The following is a 23,724-nucleotide window of genomic DNA, read 5'->3' as shown; positions in this document are numbered from 1 at the left end:
CTCCTGGCTTCTAGTTTCGAGAAACTTCCCCAGGGGCATTTTCCTTCTTCACCTGCAAAGGGCTCTGGCTGCATGGGCTCTAAACCTTTTTCCAAAAATAGTTTCCTCTTAAAGGGCTCCAGTAAGCAACCCTATCTTGAATGGGTAGAGACACCCCTCCATGGAAACCATCTAATCAAAAGTTACTACCCTGGGTGAGCCACATCTCCATGGGGACAATGAAAAAGCTCCCACCCAGCAATACTGAATGAGGAGTAAAGAACTTGTCTTTTCTGGGGTCCACCACAGATTCAAATGGGCACAGTTACTATATTACACAGTGCTAATAATAATAGGGTGGTATATGGGAAAAAATAAACTAAATACAGACTATGATCTAGAGTTAACAGTAATAGTTTACTATTCTTTCATCATCTTTAAGAAAAGTACCGCACTAATGCTAAGTGTCACTAATAGGGGAGTATTAGGGTTATCGGGTTTTTCTTTTTGAGTAATGGAAATATTCTAAAATTGATTGTAGTGATGAATGCACAACTCTGATTATACTGAGAGCCACTGATTATACAGTTTGGATGAATTGTGGTATGGCCCCCATGTTCTCACTGGCCAATAAAAACCAAATATTCAAGGGTTACATAAAACATTAAAATGCTGAATTATCTGGAAGTAATTTTCTAGCTCTGTATAGGTACTGCTAAATAAAGGATAATATATCAATTCAACAAATATTTAACAACTATTATATACCAGCAAGTCCAGATAGAGATAATAAAAGAACTAATCCAAAGGGTTTCCTACCAATTGGGGGAGTAGAAGATGTCCATTGCTACATAGTACATTTCTCATAGTACTAATAATGCCCAATTACTTCCCCCCTCCAATCCTACCTGAACATTCTACCCAGGGCCTTGTATCCACTTCTATTCTTGTATGCCACTTTTAATATATCAGTAATGACTAGAAATACTTTTTTTAAAAGGTAGTTTATTTTTAGAAGCATTACAAATGAGCTAGACCAATGTGGTAGTTGTGAAATACAGACGCTTGCTTAATTAGTGCTAAGGGTCCTACCAGGTGTCAGAGCCTCAGAAACATTAAATCAGTGGAATCATCACTCAAGAGGAACCACTGACCTAATGACTTAGTCATTCTCAGACTTCAAGCATTTCCCAATATATTTTGGGCATGTTTCCTTTATGCCATATCCATCTCTCAACTCCAAAAGTAAAAGACCAGATAGCTTTTTGACTCTGTTAAAACTGGTCCATCCTCTGCCACCATCTTGGTCAGATTGTATGAACTCATCTAAGACCTGAACAAAGTAATTTTAAAGAGCCTACTGCTAACATTTATTTCAAATCATTACTTCCTCACTTGTCAAATCTGTAACACTCACCAAGTTACTCAACCTAAGTTTAGTTCCCTCATTCCTAAAATAGCAATGGTAAGTATTGCATAAGAATCATCAGGAAGGTTAAATGAAATAATGTTTGTAAAGTGCTTAGCAGAGACCAGATGTATGATGATACTCCATAGATGTTGTTTATTATCATGATTATCACTGCACATCTAGGGCCATTTTGTTCCTCAGCTCAGGACTCTTTAATGTCTCCATAATTACCCAGGCCAGATATTTCTGCAAGGGCATCACTGTTTGCAAAGCTTCTCTTAGAGGCTACAGAAAAGATAGCAACAGGGGATGAAAAAGAGTCACGTGAACAAACTTGGCCTCTTCTTTCATCTTTTACATTTTGCTTTTCTATTTAAGACTGCATTTGGAAAAAAAAAAGGCTCTGCAGATACCAACAAAACAAAATGCATACTCTTGAAAAATACTCTCTGATGTGGTAAAGGCCAATTCTTATCGTGGTCTTCAAGGCTTTCTATGATCTGGCTCTAATTTTCTTTTCCATCCTCCCCTCTCATTTCTCCTCTTCCAGCAAACTGACCTGTAACTCATGCATGCATCACCCTTCCCATTCACATGTTTGACCCCAGGTGCTGTGCCTTCTCCTGAGTCTCCAAATTCTACCCTATTTCCAGGCCTAGCAACGAGGTCAGCCTTTCTGGGAAGGCTTTCCAGATTATTCTGTAAGAAAATCCTATTTCCTTTAAATTCCCATAATGATTGTGGTGAGGAAGAAACGACTTGGGTTTTTGGACTGAGTCAGATCCAAGTTCATAACTAATCTTCATCCCTAACTGTGTTTTCATGGATTCTTTAAAAATGTCAATCTGCATCTTACCTATAAATAAAAAGGAGAGAATAATGCGTAACCAATCGTGCTAACAGGACCAACTGGACTAAACCAGAGACAAAGGCACTAACCATATATCTCAATTATATCAACAATTACATCCTACCTCAACCTATAGTCATTTTTCTACTTGATTAACAACTAGATAGCCATTAGAAAAATAATTTGAGCTGGAAATGCAGCTTTATTTTCTTATACCAAAATACATTTCAGGTGGACCAAAGTTTTAAATGTGAAAAAATGAAATAACATCAACAACACAGATGAATGATAGAAAAGACAGGTGAATTTATTTATGAATTTGGAGCAAGGTAGGCCTTTCTAAGCAGGGTACAATAACCAGGAGTCAACAAACAAAAAGACTGATGGTCATAGCTAATTATAAATGTTCAATGTTTCAACAGCCAAAAACAATTAAATTATATCCATTTGAGGATATAATTTTACAAAAGATATTACAAAGGGCCAACTTTCCTAATTTACAAAAAATCTTACATATCAATAAAAAATACCGCAAACTCCAGTTAAAAAATATATAAAGTATTCAGACAGATAGCAAATAAACATGACTAATAAATGTGAAATAATGTTTCAAATTGAAGCTAAGAGACACCATTTTTAATATCTAGGCCTGGTGAAAATTAAAACAATATCCAGCGCTCATAACAGTATATGCACACATACCCTCTCATGTCATGCTTAAAGGTTAAATTGGTGCTATCTTTGCTAAGAACAATTTCACAATATTTACCACAATAAAAATGTATATGCCCCCCCCAAAAAAAATTTACCAAAATAGAAATTTAGCTTAGAAGAAAGCTGACACCAAATTTTTTTGTAATGGGGATAAAAAAAAAAAAAAAGCCATTTGATTATTAATCAATCAATGGCTGGTAAATTGAATCATGATAGGTATGAAACATGGAATTCCATGTAGATTTTAAAGAATGATGTTGACAAGGATATTTCTAAGAAATGTTAAGAAGGAAAAAAGCATAAATCTGAAATGTGGAAGTAGGACAGGGAGAATGTGGATCAATATACACACAAATATTTTTTCTGGAAAAAAAACATAAGAATCTGAGAAGTGGTTACATTTGGGGAGAGGAACTCAGTGGAAAACAAAGGGAAATGTGGAATAGAGGAATGCTTTTATTTTATGCCTTCTTCATGTCCCTTGAGAATTTTTTTCTAAATATATTATTCTTTAAGTAAATTTGATACTTGAAAAGCATGGTGATGATATCAAATGCCAAATAGAAGGACTTTTACTTCTGGTCTCGTCCACTGTCAACAATACAAAGTTTGCATTGATTTCCTTTTGTGCCAAAGGCCTGGGAATAAAGTTCTGTTTCCAGAGTGTTTTCTGATTGCCAGATTTAGATTTCAGGAAACATCTTGCTGACTTGCACATTATTTTTCCCTCAAACCCAAGTCACATGTAGCAGTTAGAATCCATCTAGCTTTGTTCAGCTTAACAGACATTCTTCAATATTCCTCGTTTCAAACTCTTGTTAACTGAACCATCAAAGTGCCTCAAGGGCAGAGACACATTATTTGTAGAATGGAGAAATGGACTGATGGAGAAATGAGTAGATGGGGAAGAAGGGATAGACAGATGTTAAGAGTGTCCTTCTGATCAAATAAGCTCGTTCTTTTCTCTCCCTGGTCCTTGAGGCAGCACTGTCATTTTACGGTAAATCAGCTGAGTGTAGACTGAAGCTATTCTTTCAGAAGGTCCCTTTGCTACCCACTTCATCCAGCCATTCTCTTATTCTCTTGGAACTTGTCTCTAGAAGTCCCAAGTTATCTTCCAAAGCCATGCTTTGGCAACCCCCAATGACCATTTTCCTTTACTTACGCCATTCCCTAGTTTCCTATTTCTAGTGCTGAACATGGTGTTTAATTCCAAGTTCTATTCTTTTATTCTGTTTTAATTTTTGATTTTTACAACTTCTTTCTTCAGTCTTAGTTTCTTTCCACAAATATATTGAGTGCCTATATGCCAGGCACCCATCTAGACGTAAGCTACATCTAATTTGTACCTACATAAGAAACAACTAACTCATCTACTGGGGATGTTCATTCCCAGCTTGTCAGCTAAGACAACTGGAGAGAAGCAAAGTTATTATGAATGGCCTATTGGGCACTAAATATCATTATCAACTGAATTAATAAAAGCACAATTTATTGTTGTGTGGGCATTCAAATATTTTTAAGAATGAGGGATTTTCACTTTAAAAGATTTGACAAATTGAAAAAAATTGAGAGGAAGAATTAACTATATACAATTGTATAACTTTATATAACTATGATGGGAACAACTTATCCTCTTATAGGGGAATCAGTAAACGTTAAATGTGGCCTTAGAACAATTTTGATACTTCAACCCCGCCCCCCCACTTAAAGATAAGCAATCCACTCATATTACATAATAATTCCCCTTAGTTCTAACAGCTGGATGTTAAGTATGGGCATCATCTATTTTTTTAAAACAAAAACACAGCTTCTATGGAGAGTTCCACCAACTATGTGATGATATTTATAAGGGAATGAAATCTGTTTTCTAATGGTGAAATTGTTGTTTTGTGAGACTATAGTTGCTAAAAGTTGATGTATTCAAATTTACAGGCAATGGAAAAAGTCTTATGCCTTACTTAATACCTTACCTCTAACTGTTAGGAAAGTCATTTGCACAATAAAATCAGAGCTCATAGGGCTTCCTCTTGTCACTTACGTCATATAGGTGAAAAACGTGCTGAGTGGCTCCAGGGAATGATTCCTGAAATAGTGAAATTCCCCACATAGTTTTTTCTTCATCTCAGTGTCAATGATGGAAACGGTAAGAGGACCCGTTTGATTAGCCAAAAAGTTGCCATAATCAGTGGTCTGGAGATGAATTTTCAGATCTGAAATTGAATGAAACCCCAAATCAGTTTTGATCATATACATAAATACTCTTTACAACATTAATTGGATTTATGGTAACTTCATGTTAAATGCACATTTATTACCTTACTAAACCATAACATAAGGCCCTTTTATGATTTCGTTTTCAGGGTTATTCAATATAATGGATATATAAGAACACTGGTTCATTATACTGAACCAATGGGATATTCAATATAAATATGGATATTCTAGCACACCATAAAAATTTTCAAGTTCCTAAGACATTTAATATCATTAGGCATAGTCAAAAAGAACATTAACAAACATTTAGCCCAGAGATGGCAATAGGTTTTCCCAGGATCAGTTTTAGCTGACTGGAAATTTCTGCTTGGGAACCTACTGAGGAAACTAAGGCTCCACACCAGCTTGATGGAAAACATAATTTATTAGTAACATCTACCATGGGTACGGGAGGTGCCGTGGGCATCCAGAACTGCTCTATTTTAATTTATTTCTATTACAGGTGAAGAAAGTGAGCAAGTGGGGCTAAAGAGTTATACAGGGGTTGAGCTCAAACTAGGAGATAGAGTTCCCCACTCTTAAAATCAAACATTATTTCTACCAGGTCATGCCACACACCCTTTAAATAGTGGTATTTCTGGTTGTCAGCTAATTGGATTGAACTGAGTTCCAGCTCATTTGCTGTAACTTCCTCCTGAACAAACTGTTTTCCAGCATCTACATCTTTGTTAATCCCGACCCTAACTCTCCAGAATTTCTTCCTCAATCCCCTTATCAGACTTGCTTCTTATAATTTATCCTTCATGGTCTGGGTCATGACGTTAAAATTATTTACCAATGGCTGAGAACCTGTTATGTTCCAGGCATGGTACAAAGCTCTCTGCTTGTATTATCTCATTTAATACTCCCGGCAATCCTATGATGTGGGAATGATTTTTATCCCATTTTACTGAATAGAACACCAAAGCTCAGTGAAGTTGGCAACTGGCTCAAGATCACACATAGATAAATGAGGATTCAAAGTCCAAATTTATCTGGGATTTAAGCCAAAGCCACTTAAAACCTGTACTGTACTGCCAACCAATTTAATTGGAGTATCACTTGCTCTGTAAAGCCTAAATTCTCTCAGGAAGAATTATTCAATCTCACTCTCACTTATCTGAATTTCAAAGTACTTTGACAATATATGTAGCACAGCACCTTATCAGTGTATTTATATAGTCTTATGTACGATAATGCCACAAAGACAGATACACCATTTTAGTTATATGTGGCTCCTTTCACAGAATCCAACACTTAAATATTACTGAATATCAGACTAGCAAAGATGTCTTTGGCATTATCTAGCACACGGCTGGAGCCAATGTAGCATGCTGGAGTTTAATGAACCACAGTTTTTTCATTCCAATATTTATAAAGTACACACTATGTGTTAACTACAGGAGACCTGAAGATGAACCAGACATACTCCGTGTCCTCAAGGAAACTCAGTTGGATGGCGGAGAAGACCATCACAGACAATTCAAAGAATGTGACAAGTTCACTGATTAAGCACAAAGCCTAGGAAAGTTTCTAGAAGGAGGTTAAGCCTGAGATAAGCCTGAAAGTGCTATGTAAAAGTGGGAGGAAGACATTCCATGAACTAGTACAGGTATAGTATGTGCCAGAAGTTGTAAGCAGCTCAGTGTTACAGGAGCATTAAGTGGGAGAAAGAGAAAAGTAAGAAATGAAGCTAGAGAAGTAAACATGAATTGACTCAAGGAGAGCTTGGTATGATGGCATCCTTTATCCTGAGGACAACAGACAGTTACTGTGGGTTACAAATTGACTGCTATAGCAGCTGGGGGAGGGTGGGTCTGCAATTAGACATAATGTGGTTCCTGAGTGGCCTAGATTTGGGATACAGGCATTCTTCCTGAATGTCTGGAGTAGATTAAGCAGTGGAAATGCTCTTTATCTGACTACAGAATTTGTTTACTTAATTATCTATTTAATTAACTTAATTTAAAACAATTATACTTTTTTTTTTTTTTAGCCTTGTCTTGTTTGGCTTTTACTTTGGCTGTTCAGATTTTTATGCAATCTGACAGTACATTTGCAGCACCAAGGAATATTTGCCAACAGATGTGACAAATGGCATTTCTTTAAAAACCATGATATTTTGCTTATGTGACATATGTTTTTTTTTTTTAAAGCAGATTAACTCCCAAAGCTTTCAGCTGCCAGTGGGATCCTGAAACTATATGACCCAAGTGTTTTGGACCCTGTAAGAATTGTGTAAAACTAGTTGACAGAAAGGCAAATGGGATGAAGTGGGACTCATATTCTCTAGCACCCAATTCGGTCCCAGGGGACTCTTGCATTCAAATTCTAACACAACCTGAAGGTCTGAAATGTTTGCTCTAAGGCCATGATAGACTGCCATTAATAGCAATGTCTATAACTTTCTTGTGTTCAAAGTGGGCTCAGATTTTTTTTCAGCCTTCCCCTAAATGTCTTTCTTTCTTTTTTTTTTTTTTTAAAGATGTTCTATTTTCTTTTATTTCTGTGGCTAGCTCATTTAAAAACTTTAATAATTCATTGACTTTTTTAGAACTAAAACCTTAAACTCAAAAATATAATTATTTGTAGTGGTTTTCACCCAACTAAATTTATTTTGCTTTAATAATATTTCTCTTTATACAGAGTAACTATCTTATGGGTTTGAAAGGTAATTCCTACTCCAGACCAAAAAAAAATACTACAAATTGCTATCTGAAAGCTTGGGACTCTAAACAGACTCATCTTGTTACAGGAAAGAAATAGTTGAAAGTTACTTGAATATTGCTGAGGATAGACATAAGAGGGAGAATCATTTTTCTCCATGGGTTTATTATATATATATTTATATAGTTTTTTTTTTTAATACCAAATGCCTTTCTAAGCAGATAGGTGAGGGGTAGGATTTTGTGGTCAAGTTTAGAATAAATAGGTTTCTTCACTGTAGGAATTGAAAGGCTGTACTATGTAAATGTAAGTGATCTCTTCAAGGCACTGCATAGAAAATCTCCCAAGTCACTTGAAAACAACAGTGCCATCCTCAAAGCACACTTTGGAAAAATTACACTACCTTTTTGTTGTTGTTGTTTTAATCCTAGAAATAATCCAGAGAGTTATTGTGGCAAGTATCATTTTCTATTTTTCCATTTAAAGGAGGAAATGAAATGTTTTCCAAACTGTAATATCACTACTGACTAAATCAATTAAATGGGGCCCAAACCACACTAGAATAAAAGGAATGATTAGGCTGTAATAGCAAATAGCAAAGTACACCACACAGAGAAGCACAAATCTGTGTGTAATGACATGTGTGTACACAGGGTTGGGATGTAAAATGTGTTCTCTTGGCTGCAGTCACCAGGTTAAGGAAGTTATCCAAGACCACCTGGCTGTTGCACACATCAGGACAAGGCTGGGACTTCACTGTGATCTTCCAGTTAATTGGTTGGGCAGATAATTTTTAGAAAGATGAGAGGTTATTTTCATTTTTTTCCTGTGCAGTATCCTGTTTGGGCCTCTCTATAAGTAAATGTCCATACCTTTCACACTCCAAAGAAGCACCTTCAGAGGTGCCTGTAGGAAAGAGTGTTTCCCTGGAGCAGCTGCTCTGTTGTTTCCCACACTCGGCTGGTGCTAAGATATCTGACCTTTCCCAGTTCAGTTTCTCCATCTACAAACTTGGATCCCTGCTTTCGGTGGTTCTGGGGATTAAACACGATGATGTAGTTGAAGCCACAGCAAAATATTAATTCTCTTCTTGCTGGTACTCACCTACTTTCAAAATAATCCAATTCATTTGGCTAAGGGCTTTGGCTTTTATTCTCCAGTCTAGAATTTCCCCAACCATTGTACTGGCCTCTACCATCAGATCTTATAATTACTCAGAGTTCTAATAAAACTATTGTAATCTATAAAACCTGACACTTAAGCCTCTTTTTCTGCTAACTATATTTCCATTCTTAGGGTATACAAACTCACCAGTGCTTTATTACTGCAAATCCCCTGAATTGTTCCTCTGTTTCTTCTCTGATTTCCACTCCTTGCTCCCCTGGCTTAGGATATGACCATCTGACAACCGGATTACTGTGACCACCTCTTAGGAGATTCGCTCCTCTCCTTTCTCCTGAACCTGTTCCCTGCCTCCAGTTTAATCTTTCCTAAGAGTTATTTTTATTTTTGTAATGATCCCACAAGTAGCTCGGAACCACTGAAAATTTGGGGAAGATTAAAAACAACTCTCAATATATTTATAGGAATGATTTACCATTGACAGAATGGTTTTAATATCTAAATCATTTCTTAAGCTTAGCGGTAATACCCATTTCACAGGTGAAGAAACTGAGGCTAGGCGAGGTAATTTGTTTGAGTTTTCCATGCTGGCAAGTATTTGACTGATGATTCAAACATGTCTCTTGTGTTTATTCAATATCTTGCAGTTCCATAATAGGACCTACAAGATCCTTCAAAAATTTTCTCAATATAAATTTTAGCCATATCTCCAACTATTCTAGTCATTGCAGCCAAACAGTTGTACTCCCCAGCTGAAACATTTCATTGTAGGAACTTGTAATTCACTCTCTGCCTGCCTAGAATGGCTTTGAGCCATCCCACCTTTCCACTCCCCATTGGCCTTTTCAGCCCTTAATCCTTTCGGTTTCCATTGGTCTGTATTAGATAACCCTCACCTCACCTGAGGTGTTCTTTCTCTCATATGGGTATTAGTTACTGACTATGATCCTAGTTTTACATTTGGAACCTTCTTGGTTTTCTAATTGTTGACCTTTAAAAAACTTATATTTAATATTTTCTCAACTTGTAGTCGCTCAGGGAATAGTGTCTTATTCTTTTTCATATACTCCACAGCTCCTGGAATGATTATTGTCATATAGATGACCCTCAAATATTAGATTTAAGTTGTGATCAAAACCTGGGGCCAATATGCCAGGAATGTAGGGTCCCACAGCACTACATTATATAGTTCAGTGGGTGTTACCAGAGTTAAAACTCTCCATTTAGATTCTTCTGCACCAGAATGAATATTTCCAAAACAAAACTCTCTAACTCTCTGAAGGATGACGGAGTCAACTGAATAGAGTCACATACAAACACCACTAACCAAAGGCTATGAAATGGGAAGGAGGACCTCAGGAATTCAAAAGCCTAGCAGAGGAGGAAAAACAAATTCTTTTTGCATATACATTGTGGTTTGGTGGAGGGTAATAGCCCTTGCAGTTTACAAAACATCTTCAGGGATTTCTGATTCTCCTGATAACTGATTTAGGTCGGTTATCTCCTCTAAGTATCCTCTATTTTTTAATTAAGAAAATACCACACTAAAAGTTAAGCGGCTGACTTAACATCACAGAGCCAAGGGAGCGAGCCAGGACTTGAACCCAAACATGCCAAACATGAACCAAACACATGAAAAATGTGTATTTTCAGATTCTTGCTATACGCAAAACACAGCTTTAGGTTGGGGGTGGGGCAGAAAAAAATAAAGGGTGTAGTTTTTGCCCTTGAGATGCCTACAATATAGGAAAGGATAGATCCATTTGCTTATTCATGAGTATGCTCCTAAGTATGATTGGCTCTGGGGTTAGAAAGACAAATACCCTGGGGTGACACACCAAAGCAAATGTAACAGGTGCTATGCAAGATTAAACTCATTACAAGGGACAATGCAGCACAAAATTGAGGCTTGTCAGTTCTACCTTAACAGGGATATGGCAGGGAAGGCTTCATAGAGATGACGCTGGAGCTGAGACTCTAAAGGGGAGTGGGTGCTCTCCAGGCAAACTGGATAGAGAATGGAATTTGTAGTGGAAGGTCTATAGAATAAAGGCAGAGGGGTTCTGGGGAAAATGTTACAAGGTAGAGATTGACAAGGCTGCTCAAGCCTTTTTTAAAACTAAGAGTGATAAATAAAAATAAAGTAAAAAAAACAAAAAGAGAACAACAATAACAAAAAACTAAGAGTGAAGTTTATCCTGCCTGATGGGAGACACTGAAGTGTTTTTGAACAGCAAAGTAACAGGATAGACTAGCAATTGTAATACAAAACAGAAAAACTAAGCCCTGTAATTAAGAGGTACAAATAGTGTCAATGGGAGCTCAGAGAAAAGCTCTTGGAAGTCAGTCTTCCCCCTACTTTGTTTTAAATCAAAAATAGGTAGTAGGAATATATACAGTTATACATTGAAAAGTCTCCTAAACCTGTTATCCATCCACCCACTCACCACCCCTGTCACTCAGGTAAATATTATTTTTAGTTTTTTTGTAGCGAAAATATATTTATTTATCCATCATTTTTCTTAACGAGTATCATGTCATATGTCCAGTTGTTCCACTTGCTTTTCTCCATACATTTTGGTGATCTTACTAAACCAGTCCTCTTAGAATGCTTCGTTTTTTGTTTTTTTTTTTTTATGTTGCAGAAGATTCCATTATGTGAATGTTCCATCATTTCTTTAACCAGTTCCCTGCAAATGGCCATCTTTTGCTATTGCCAACAATGCTATGTCCCAGCTTACAGCAGAGAAAGCTCGGTTCAGCTGGCATTGCCCACATGTGCAAGTGGGGCTTGGAATTCCTGGGACAAGTGTGTACGCATTTGGAATTTCAATAGGTACTGCACCGTTGCCCTTTTTAAGGGTTTCTTATTTTTCTAATATTTTATTCTATAAAGTGGGAATCTCTTTAAGTCAGGGACTATATTTTATTCATCTATACTTCCTTGGCCCTAGCTAGAAAGTATTTAGTATATGACTGTTCAATTAATTCCTCTTGAAGTCCCAGCTGGAGAAGGAATGAAGGTGATGTCCCAGAAAAGGGACATGATTGTTGATGAAATATAATCAGTTCTCTCCACTCTCTTCCAAAATATTATGGTAGGAAAGACAAAGTAAAGGCTCAATCCCAGCCTATTCTCACTAACTCTCCCTGAGAGCCAAGTAGGCACTTTCACCATGTATTTTAGAAAAGGCCATTTATTATTAAATTCTAAAACTCTAAAATATTAATTTCACCATGTTGTCTTTTTCAAAAAGAAGAGAACATAACATCACAGTATTGGTTGAAATAAAAATAAAACAATCTGATGAAAATAGCAGTTTTATTTTTATTTTTTTGAAAATATTTTATACCCTTTTAAAGTTATTATTTTGGTTCAGAGTCATTTTTAAAGTCCTTCAAACTTCTTTATGGATACCGCTTCAAAGCTCTACCAGTGACAAAAGGCGACAGAGACAGCTTCCCTCTTTTGTACATAGGAAAGACTGAGTTCCAGAGGATTTTGGTGACTGGTTCGGATTATTGTTAGTCAGGGGCAGGCCTTGGAATAGATAAGTGTTTCTGATCACCCTTGCACAACCATGCCACAATTAAGTACAAATATTAATATTAGGACTTCTCAAAGCTTTTTCTGTACAATCTTTCTCTCTTCCAAATTTACCACCTGTAAGTGGTTTTAAAATAATCTGTTGATATCAGAACAAATTCTTTTTTGTTCAAGATCAGAGAACTTTAAAAGACTAAAGGTAAATTTAATCTTTGCCAGGTTTGCTTTTCTTTTACATAAAGTGCCTGCTTTATACATTTTCCTATAATAACAGTTTTATCTGCTCTTCTTTAACCATGCAGATTTTGTGCAAAAGTTAGGAATCCCAAAGTTCCTAACTTCTAACTCAACAAATGTCCTTGATTTATCTTCAACTCTTAATTCAGTTTAGAATCTGACTGGATTTCTCTCTAAATGTGTTCACAGATGCAACCTTTGCATTGCGTTTCACAAGTTGCTTATTTCCCAACAGCCTCTGAAATAATCAGGATAGTCCTTATTATTTCTAAATCCAAATGGAGCTGACATCATCATTGCAGACCTATTAATGTATCTTCAATTTATACTCAGGAGGCAGCGACATATTAGAACAGAAAAAGAGATCTAGCTATCTCCGTCCTCTGTGACTGTCAGTCTGTTAGGATTAGTCTAAACCTCAGTTTACTCAGCTGTTAACTGAGGGCATGAAATCCTTATTTAGGTTTAATTTCTCAGCAACCATTATAAGCCAAACCATGGTTTGATGACTCACATTTGCCATTTTGGGGAGTCTCCAAAGAGTACACTGGCTCAGAGATTCAAACATATTTATGAAATGAATGACTGAAAATACTATTGGGAGGAAAGAAAGGCAGAAGCCATAAGATGCAATGATGATAAAGCAATGGTGTACACAGCAGATTTGTGTCCATAGAGCCCCTGACATTTCATGGGTACTTCTGTGTAGATACACCTGTGTCGACGTCTCTGAAAAGTTCATTCTTCAGATTTTCAAATAGGTCTGAAACCTTTCCTTCTCTCCCAATTTGAAACTGAAGGGACCACATTCACCTAAGTGATTGGAGAGATGATAGATTTCGTTAACCCTTATTCCCTCCTCTTCCTTTCCCCTCCCTCAATTGCATCATTAGATCAAAAGGGCCCTTGGCAGAAAATACTTGGAAGCAACTTTTAAATTCCTGATTTTTATCTTTTTTGCCTTTTTATTTTCTAAAATTCAATATGTGGCTTTAGAATGACTACTCTTGGTTTCTCTCTGATATCGCTGAGAGAGGGTTAAAGAATGTTTTCTACACAGAGATATTTTAGGTATATTTTGCATTTAAATTTGCATTCCTTAGCTCATTTAAAAGCTGACTGAAAACTAAATAAAATTCACTCAAATGGCTTCTCTTAGAAGCACTTATTCCATCCAGTACACTTTAATTTGTTTTTAGTTCAATTTATGCAGATTTGCTGTATATTTTTAATCTTCTCCAGTTACTACACTCTTAATATAAAATGAAGTGATCTAGGATTTGGGATTACATGGTAATTATCTGCAGCCAGGAGAATCAGTTTGTTATCATCTGAGAGAATCAGTTTCAAGCTGTTTCCATTGAAACTGAAAGGTAGGGGCTGATTCAACTCAGGCAGCTCCTCTCTGGCTTTAACTGGTCAGAACTATAAATGAATGAATGGCCTCTGCAGCCCTACAAAGTCACCTTCAGAAATTTTTCTTGTGTGTGTGTGTGTTCACCTTCTAATGTATTTCTAGGAAGTTTATAGTCACTGTTTCCTTGCTTTTCTAGAATAATCTGGCCAGTTTTGAAAACTTTATTATTGGCATATATTGGATTCAAAAGAACATTTAAAAATGAGCAAGTATTGCTGTTTTCAATAATAAAAGTACTATTATAGACGTGAAATAATCTTTAGTAAGATTTTGAAAATATTGTGGCTTACGATCATTTTCCGTTTGCTGGGAGCGCTTCTTGGTTTTTGATGCATTCTCAGGTTTTATAGCATCTTTCTACCTACAACTCTGCTCTGCAGCATTGCCATCGCATTTTGCAAATGCAGAATCTGAGACTCAGGGGCTTTGAGTCCCAAGTCACCTGCCTTGACCTGGCAGAGGTCACAGCAGGGACTTTTTGAATCCAAGGCAGGCCTATCACAGGTGCCTCTCTTGATTTTTTTCTTAAGCTTCAGCTAAAGACAAACTTCAAACTCTTAAATCAATAGATACTGAGATATTGGGGATAGAACAAAATTTTCTAGACCAAAATTGTTAGCTTTTTAATTTTTTTTTTTTTTTGCTGTGGCCCCCTTGGCAATTTCATGAAATCTATGGACCCATTTCTCCAAATAATGTATATAATAAATGTATATAATAAAAATACATAGGCTTATAAAGGAAACCCTATTAAAAATATTGTCACAACATTTTAAGAATTTGCAGTAAATATTGAGATTATTTTATTAAGACATCAAATATCAAGATCAATCGGTGAGTGTAACATCTACCAAACTTTGAAATACTGAAAGAATATAAATGGTATTTCCAGGTATCTGCAAGAACTGTAAAGGGATATGAAGATATGGGTAATTTGTACCGGTCACACAAATGACAGGTACTGCTAATATGAACTACCATGGTTTGCTGCTTAGATTCACAATTAAAAGAAATAATAAATTTCACTTGGAAAATATTGAAAATAGAGATTTTTTTTTCCCTCATTCAAGTTCATGGACCCCTGAAGTCTGGACCCTGGAAATAAGAATGAGTTTATGGGGCTCTCAGGCCGCAGGAACATTTCTCTTCTCCATTCTTGGGGTGGGCAAGATCATCCCCCCCCACACACATTGTTTTTTCCCTCTCTTAAATGGGGAGAGGAGCCGACTTACCTTCCAGGGTCTCACACTGGACCAGGTTGAGGTAGTCCTGCTGGGTCAGGAGCCCCGCTTTGCAGCCCCGCACCAGGCCCTCCAGGTAGCCATGGTCGGCGTTAAAGCACAGCTCCGCACTCTCAAGCATGGGGGAAGAGAAGGCAGACGATTTAGGCTGCAAAAGACCTCCAGTCCCGGTCAGCTCCTGGAGACTGGTGCCAGGCTGGAAAAAGGGCTGGTAGCTGTCAGGCGGACTGTCAGCTGATAGTCAGGATTTTATGACTAGTTTCCCCCGGTTTCAGTGGCTTTCCACAGCCTCCTTCCCCTGTTTTGATGGCCACAGTGAATCAGCCAGATGACCCCAGGAAACGGGGAAGCCAACCGCCCGTGGGAGATGGAGAGTAAGGGGGTTGCAGGGAGGGGGTGTCAGGGGTTAACCCTGTCCCCGCCCACAGCCAGCGACCCCCCCCCCAGCTGTGCTACTGGAAGGTCTGAAATGCCTGAATGTTTAATAAACATTCTGCCTCCCCGCCCCACATCAGAGCTTTCAACTGTAAATTACATTTGTTTTAAATTTCCTGAGAACTAGGAGAAGAAAGAGAGCTAAAAAAAAAAAAAAGTTAATTTATGTGAATAGAACAAATGTGAGCAAGTAATTCATCAGAAGCTAATTCGGCAACACACTTGTTTGTGATACAAATGGTTAGTAATGTCTTAAAATTCCCAAAGGCAGGCAGCTGCTTCCCACTCAATCTAGAGGCAGAGGTCTGAAAACAATTCTGGAAGCAGGTACACAAGGTACAGTTCTATAATAATAAGTCACAACATTTGCAAAGTTCACCTGAATCACATAAAGGAAACGAGCCTTCAGAAGCTGTGAGGTCGCTCCAAATGCACAGCTGGTAATACTTAAGTACTTAATTAAACCAAGATTTTCTTGTTGAGTTTCTGCTCCAAAAAGAGTTCTTGTTCTCCCATACACCTGGCTCAAAAAATTGTCAAATACCCTGAATGCAAATGTTTTGCATATATAGTTTCAGATGTATAATGTATATCGAATTCTTAATTGAAATTAAAATGCCAGAAATTCTCCAGTCGCAGTATTTCCAAATTGTTTGGAGGAAGCTAGCTAAGACCAAATCAATGTAGATTCCATTTTTAGTGGTTGAGAACCACAGAGAAATCAATCTTAGCTTAATACAATACCCAGAATTTGAAAGTGTTCAGAAATGGTAGAGTGGTAGAGGCTCTTATTATTATGATTAATACCCCCTTCCCTCCATAATTCTACCATTCCCAAACTCCCCATGTGTGGTAGTTAGGTTCAGGTGTCAACGTGGCCAGGTGAAGGTGCGTAGTTCTGTTGCTGTGGACATGAGCCAATGGCATGTGAACCTCATCTGTTGCTCATTACATCTGCAGTCGGCTAGGAGGCGTGCCTACTGCAATGAATGACGTTTGATTTAATTGTCTGGATGCTCAAATGAGAGAGCTCAACGTAGCACAGCCCAAGCAGCTAGCATTCCTCATCTCAGTACTGGCAGCTCAGCCCAGGCCTTTGGAGATGAAGAAAGGAATCACACTGGGGAAAGTTGTTGGAACCCAGAGGCCTGTAGAGAAGGTCAGCAGAGATCACCCTGTGACTTCCTGCATAAGAAAGAAACTTGAATATTAGCTACCTTTCCTCTGAAGAACTATACATTTTTAATGAAATAAATCCCCTTTTATTAAAAGTCAGTCCATCTCTGGTGTGTTGCATTCCGACAGCTAGCAAACTAGAACACCATGTTTTAGGTTGAACCATATGAATGTACTACTTTCATGGGTTAAAAAATAGGTTGTGTGTGGTAAATACACAACTATGTGATGATATTGTGAGTTATTGTTTGTATACCAAGAATGGAATGATCATATGGTAAGAACGTTCGTGTTTGTATGTTTTTTTGTTTAAAAAAAAGTCATCTTGTATCTAATTTCATAGCACAGAAATTGGTATAATTTAAAATGTTGATATCTTTAAATGCTTGAAATGAAGGTGAGATTAGGAAGCTCTTCTTGAATAAAAAACAACTAAAGGGAAAAAAAGAGAATGCAATCCTGAGAATAACAGAATTCACAAATAAGCACTTGCAGTGAGGACATAGACAATAAAAGAGCTAATGAATATCATCAGTTCAAAGACTGTTTAAGATACATCACCAGGGGTGGTGTCTGGTGGCTCAGTGGCAGAAATCTTACCTGCTGTGCAGGTGACCCGGGTTTGATTTGAGGAACCTGCCCACGCAAACAAACAAACAAACAAACAAAAAGATATACCACCAGGATAGGATGATGGTGGCACAACACTGAATGTAATTAACAGCACTGAATTGTATCCTAGAAAGTTGTTAAAATGGGAAATGTTGTGCTGTATATGTTAGCATAATTTTCAAACATTAGCACCATTCAAGAAAACTTGAAATGCCCTGAAATCTTACATCTTATATAAGAAGGAAATTTAATAGTTTGACAATCCCTAAAAAGGTACCTGGCCTTACCAATGATGAATGATGACCCTGAAACTTCTTTAAACTTTTAGAAAGAATAAAAATCAAATTTCCATTATCCCTGCTAGAGGAGAACCATGGTTTTAATTCCTTCTATAGAAAATACTGTTATAAAATTGTCACATGAAGAGGGAATCAATGACTTATAAAGCAAAAGCAAAAGATAAAGTATCACAACTGTGTCTGGCAGTCAATAAAGATGTTAGTTTTCTGGATCTGAAGATGTTTGATGTATTTGCCATTTGTTTTGGTAATATCTTTTTTCATTTTTAATATATCCTCTCTTTTGTACCTAAAAAAAAAATAGGTTGTGTATCAGCAATTTCATGTAGTTCAACATACTGCCTAGGGCTAGACAGTTTCCAACATGTGATAAGAGAATCCCATGCTTTCTCAAAATGCACTTTGATTGCCTGCTTTAACATCATGTGAGGTGCTTGTTACAAAATGAAGATTCCTGGACATTGCTCAGAACTCCTAACACAGAGAATGCATTGGCTGTGTGTATCTGTTGCATGTTGGAAGACTCGAGAATCTTTGTTTTTAATAAGCATTCCAGGAGATTTTTTATGGACTCTAAATTCCTGAACCAGTGGTCTAACAGAGCAACCCAGAATCCTTGTTCTGTCCATCATGCCAGATGCCTCCTCGATAGTTTTCCATTGGACCTCTCTTTGGGAAGAATTAGCTTCCACACTGAATTGGCAATAGTTACTATGTTTAGGTTTCTCTAGATCTCAAGGCAGTATCTTTAATAATCCTGCCATCTACATTTTCAGATGTTTATTAGACTGAGGCAGGCTTTAGGGGCCAAGAAATAAGTAGGGCTTTTTCTCTACAAAATTTTTCAAGTTGCAATTACAACCTATTAGTGGATCATGAAATCAAGGTAGTGAAACATCACCAGTATTCAATAGAATAGAAAATTTCAGAGTGTTAAGCACATTGTTCAATGTTTTGAAAGCTTTGTTTCATATGCACATCACACATATTAACTCGGTTGCAATGTAAAATGTATTCTTACTATGGATCATGATTTAAGAATTTGAGAAATACTTCACCAGCATAATGTTGAACTAGGAAAGATGAGGAAAGACCTACTAAGATAACGAATTCAGATTTGGACGTTTTTAGTTGGGGAAGCCTATGGGGTATCTAAGTTGAGCTGGAAAACTGCCAGTTTGATCAGTACAGCAGGCACACGATAAACCTCTAATCTCACGTGTGTGGTAGACAAGATCCTTCTGGGTGGCTGCGAGACTGTCTGCCCTTGAACTTCAACCATTTCTGCTTCTCTCTCTCCCCTTTCACACAAGAAGAGGTTTTTAGCTCTAGAACCATGATCCCTTTGCATGACGGTTCTAGAATAAATACAGTAAAGCTCCTAGAAAAACAGCTGGCACAGAGTAAAAGTTCACCACGTTATCTATTATATTTATTACTTGTTTTTCTCAAAAATTCCTTATCTTTTAAGTCTCAGCTCAAACTTAACATCTGCTGGGAGGCCCCCCAAGGGGATGAAAATTAGGAGTCAAAAAAATCCTACTCCTTATATACACACAAAGCACAGATATATGTACAATACATAGACAGTATATCCGTGGTGTCTTAGTTTGCCAGGGCTGCTGTAACAAAGCACCACAGACTTCTCAACATAAATAAATGACAAGAGTCTCACAGTTTTGGAGGCTCAAAGTCTAAAATCCAGGTGTAAGCAGGGTCATGCCTTCTCTGAAGTCTGTGGCATTCTGGTGGTAGCTTGCAGGCAGTCCCTAACTCAACCTCTGTCTCTGTCACATAGCCATCTGTCTTCTCTCTCCTACTCCCATGTCCGAATTTCCTCTGTTTATATGGATTCCAGTTTTAATGGATTAAGGCCCACCCTGATTCAGCTTGGCCTTATTTTAACTTACAGGGTCTTTAAAGATCCTATTTACAAGGGGGAATAAAGGTTATAATATATTGGATAGATGGAAATACTAGTGGTCAATGAGAGGGAGGGGTAAGGGGTATAGTATGCATGGAATTTTTCTCTTTATTTCTTTTTCTGGAATGATGCAAATATTCAAAGAAATGATCACAATGATGAATATACAACTATGTGATGATATTGTGAGTCACTGATTCTATACCAAGAATGGAATGTTCATATGTTGAGAATGTTTGTGTTTGTATGTTGTTATGTTTTGTCAATAAAACTATGTTAAAAAGAAAAGATTGTATTTGCAAATGGGTTCACATCCACAAGATTCAGGCTTAGGACTTGAATAAGTCTTTGTGGGGGACAGAATTAAATCTCCAACATATAGTATTTAAATTTCACAGATACTCAATAAGGAAAAAATGATCTACAAAGGTTCCTCAATAGAGGCAATACTAAAAAAAAAAGTTATGAAATACTGGCCTAAGAAGCTTTCTCAATTCACCATGGGTTTCTGTCCTCCTGCTACATGGTAAATGTTTCTCCTATGCCCTAATTTTCTCTCTGTATTGTGTTGGGGATTTATTAACTTCTAGTTTACAGTTTTTAGGCCATGAAAGTGTCCACATGAAGGCATCAACACGATGATACCTGGACTCTGAAGAAGGCTTCCGGCATCTGGGACACCTCTGTCACATGGGTAGGCACACGGCTGGCATCTGCTGGTTTCACTCTGAGTCCTGTGGCTTTCAGCCTCTGGCTTCAGTGGTTTTCTCAGCTCCTCCAGGGTCTTCTCTCAGCTCTCTCCAAACTTCTCTGAATGCTTTTCTCTGACCTCTCTAAGCTTCTTCTCTCTTTTATCCTCATAAAGGACTTCAGTAAAGATTAAGACCCACTTTGAATGGGCGGGGCCACATCTCAATTGAATAACCTAATCAAAAGGTCCCACCCACAATAGGGCTGCACCCAAAGAATGGATTAAAAGAACATGGCCTTTTCTGGAGTACATAACAGCTTCAAACCAGCACACACTATAATTATTTATTTATTTAGATCTTGGCCACAAATTTTATCTCAGTTTTTTTGCAGCTGGGCTCTGCTTCCACCTACAATTATAACGGCTATAATAAGTATTCTTCAAATTGTCTCCTTTTTTTATCTAGTTTTCCTTTCACGTTCTTCAGATGTATAGAAAATAAATAAAGCATGAAATCTTAGAATCTAAGAATTGCAAAGGAACAATGTTCTCTAACAGCCTACGTATCAAGGCTAAAATCCACTGCTCAGCCACTCTTTCAAAGTTCTTCTGCTTGAATACTTCCTCTGATTAGGAGTTTCCATTCTCAAAAAATGCTGTCCGTTTCATTTTTTAAAATAAAAGATACATTGCTCATTTATTCTTAACCTTATTTTGATAGACAACACCAGAAGATTTCAACATAGCAGATAAAATATAGCAGACCTTAACCAGCATAGGTTTCAGTGACAAACAAGCCTGTTCCATAGACATACGTGATGTCCATTTCATTTTTAGGCAGATGTCACCGACAGGAAATTCAATTTATTTTGAATTAAATTGCTTGTCAGTTCTATTGTTCATGATGCTATCACACAGCCAGAGAGAATCCTTCTTTCAAATGCTAGCTCCTCAGAGATTTGAAAATAACTCTCCTTAAGTAGTTTCTTTTCTGAGAGAAATATACCTCCTTCCTTCAATTTTTCTGCCAAACATGAGGTAGGACAGTTATAGTGAAACTATCAAATAATTTGGAATAAAAAGATCTTTGGTATTGAGGGTCTTCAATTTTTCAAGAAGTATTTATTTTCACCTATTGTATGTCAGGTGGTGTTCGAGGCACTGAGATAGTGACAATCTAGGCAGAGATATATCTGCTCTGTGGGCCTTAAATATGTGTGTGGTTGTGTGTGTGTGTGTGTGTGAGGTTGTGTGTTTTTAATGTCTTGCCATTTGCTTGTGGTGTGACTGGACAAGAAATATCATATCTCAACCACAGTTGTATAATCTCAACAATGGCACTGCGTTCAATTAATATTTATTGAGATAATGCAAATAAATGAGTCATGTAAATTTTAAAGAATATTACCACAAACTGTCCGCTATTCCTGTTCTTGCTTCATCTTTTACTAGTTCCATGACTTCGGACAAGTTTCTTAAACACTGAAATACTCAGCTTTCTCCTTTGTAAAATAGGTGGAAAAAGAGAACCTACTTCAAATGATGGTTGTGAAGATCAACCAAGGATAGAATGTCTAGCACAGTGCCAGGCAAATTGCAATAAACAGTCAATAAATGTTAACTTTGATACTGACAATGATAATTTCATCATCTTCAAAACCCTGGTTACATTCTTCTGAATGTTTACAAATTAGCATAGGCATTAAAATGTGACACAGAATACTGAAAACAAGACTCCAGATGTAATTTGACTAATGTAGTATATAGGAGCACTATTGCTTTGTATGGGGGTTGAATATTATATTTCTATAAATACAACATAAGTTTTGACTTTGTTTGCATGAACATTGCGAATTTGATTTATTATGGCTTTGAGTATACAATCAATGAGAAAACCTTGTTTGCTTTAAAATGAAATTCATATTAATCCAGGTATGTGTAGAGTTGATTCTTCAAGCTTAAATGTAAGAATTTATAAAAAATCTCATTAATTTTATCTGATTCTTTTGGCCCCATGTTCCAGGCTGCTCAATACTTTTAGTATTTTATTCTATAATCCATTGTACTGTCTCTCAGTTCTATGGGAGTGGCCTCTACAAATTGCATGACTGACATCTGTATCTTCATCTAAGTTTTTGATAAATATATTGAGAAGACCTAGACCAGGAAAAGGCCAGAAGGAGTTCATAAAATCCTTTCTTCTCATAAATTTTCCAGCTATCCAGGAGCTGATTTGTAATTTTAGAAACAATCAATTCTAAGTCTAGCAATAATAATAGTCACAATCATCTGAGTATTTCTATATACCCTGTCACTGTGCTAAGTTCTCCATATATTGTGTCACTCGAAACTCACAATAAACTTATTGCCCCACATTCAGATGCTGCCCGAAGATGTAGAACATTTACCCATTGCCAGTCAGCAATAAATAAGTGGGCAAGTCAGAATTTCAATCTAGCTCTTTCTTAGTCCCAAATTCATACTCTTTATCCTACATTTATATTGTCTTCTACATATTAACTAATGGAAAGTAGCATTATATTATCGTTAAATATTTGGGACACGATATTGGTAGTGGGGATCCATATTAGAAATGAATTTGTATTTTCCTGTTATCCAATCACTTATTTTCCTGTAATCCTTGTTGGCTACTGAAAGTTGAAGTCAAGAATTTTTACTCTGCAGCAAGCAGAGAAATGTGCAAGCACTTTAGGCTTGAGTTTTACCCCCTAACAGAGAAAGTTAAATTGTAAACATTGACAATAAAGTGGTCATTAAAAGTGTTTTTTTATTTGACAGCCCTACTCATCTCAGATGCTTTCACTTATTTTTTTAAAGCCTCCATTGTGCCAGGACCTGTACTAAGCCCTGAGGTTAAAAATTGGCCAAGGAATTATCTTTGACTTCAAGGACTTCTTGGTCTGGAGGTGAAAACAAGTATCAACAGTCAATTACAATCAATGTGAAGCATGCAGTAATAGAGTCATTTGCAGAGTGACGTAAGGGCACAGAACCAGAAACATCTAACTTGGTCTGGGGTAGTCAGGGTGACGGGGGAAGTCACAGGAGGTGACATTCAATTTGTTTCTCAAAGGAAGAGGAGGAATTTGGCAAGCAGCAAAGCAAGAAAAGATTTCAGCAAAAAA

At 37.1% G+C, this 23,724-nt stretch overlaps 1 protein-coding gene across 1 annotated transcript in view; it reads right to left on the bottom strand.

Moving 5' to 3' along the window:
* ATP6V0D2 (ATPase H+ transporting V0 subunit d2) overlaps window positions 1-15,763 on the bottom strand; it is a 60,406-nt gene extending 44,643 nt beyond the window's left edge. Inside the window, exons 1-2 of the mRNA XM_077163223.1 lie at window positions 15,433-15,763; window positions 4,996-5,167 (exon numbers count right to left, since the gene is read on the bottom strand). Of these exons, the coding sequence (XP_077019338.1) occupies window positions 4,996-5,167; window positions 15,433-15,562 (302 nt within the window). The 5' untranslated portion in view covers window positions 15,563-15,763. The remainder of the gene's footprint in view (window positions 1-4,995; window positions 5,168-15,432) is intronic.
* Between the last annotated feature and the right edge of the window lie 7,961 nt (window positions 15,764-23,724).

The sequence above is a fragment of the Tamandua tetradactyla genome, chromosome 6, assembly GCF_023851605.1.
Source record: "Tamandua tetradactyla isolate mTamTet1 chromosome 6, mTamTet1.pri, whole genome shotgun sequence".
Classification (NCBI taxonomy): domain Eukaryota; kingdom Metazoa; phylum Chordata; class Mammalia; order Pilosa; family Myrmecophagidae; genus Tamandua; species Tamandua tetradactyla.
The sequence above is the reverse complement of the archived record's forward strand: the minus strand, read 5'-3'. Positions and strand labels throughout refer to the sequence as shown.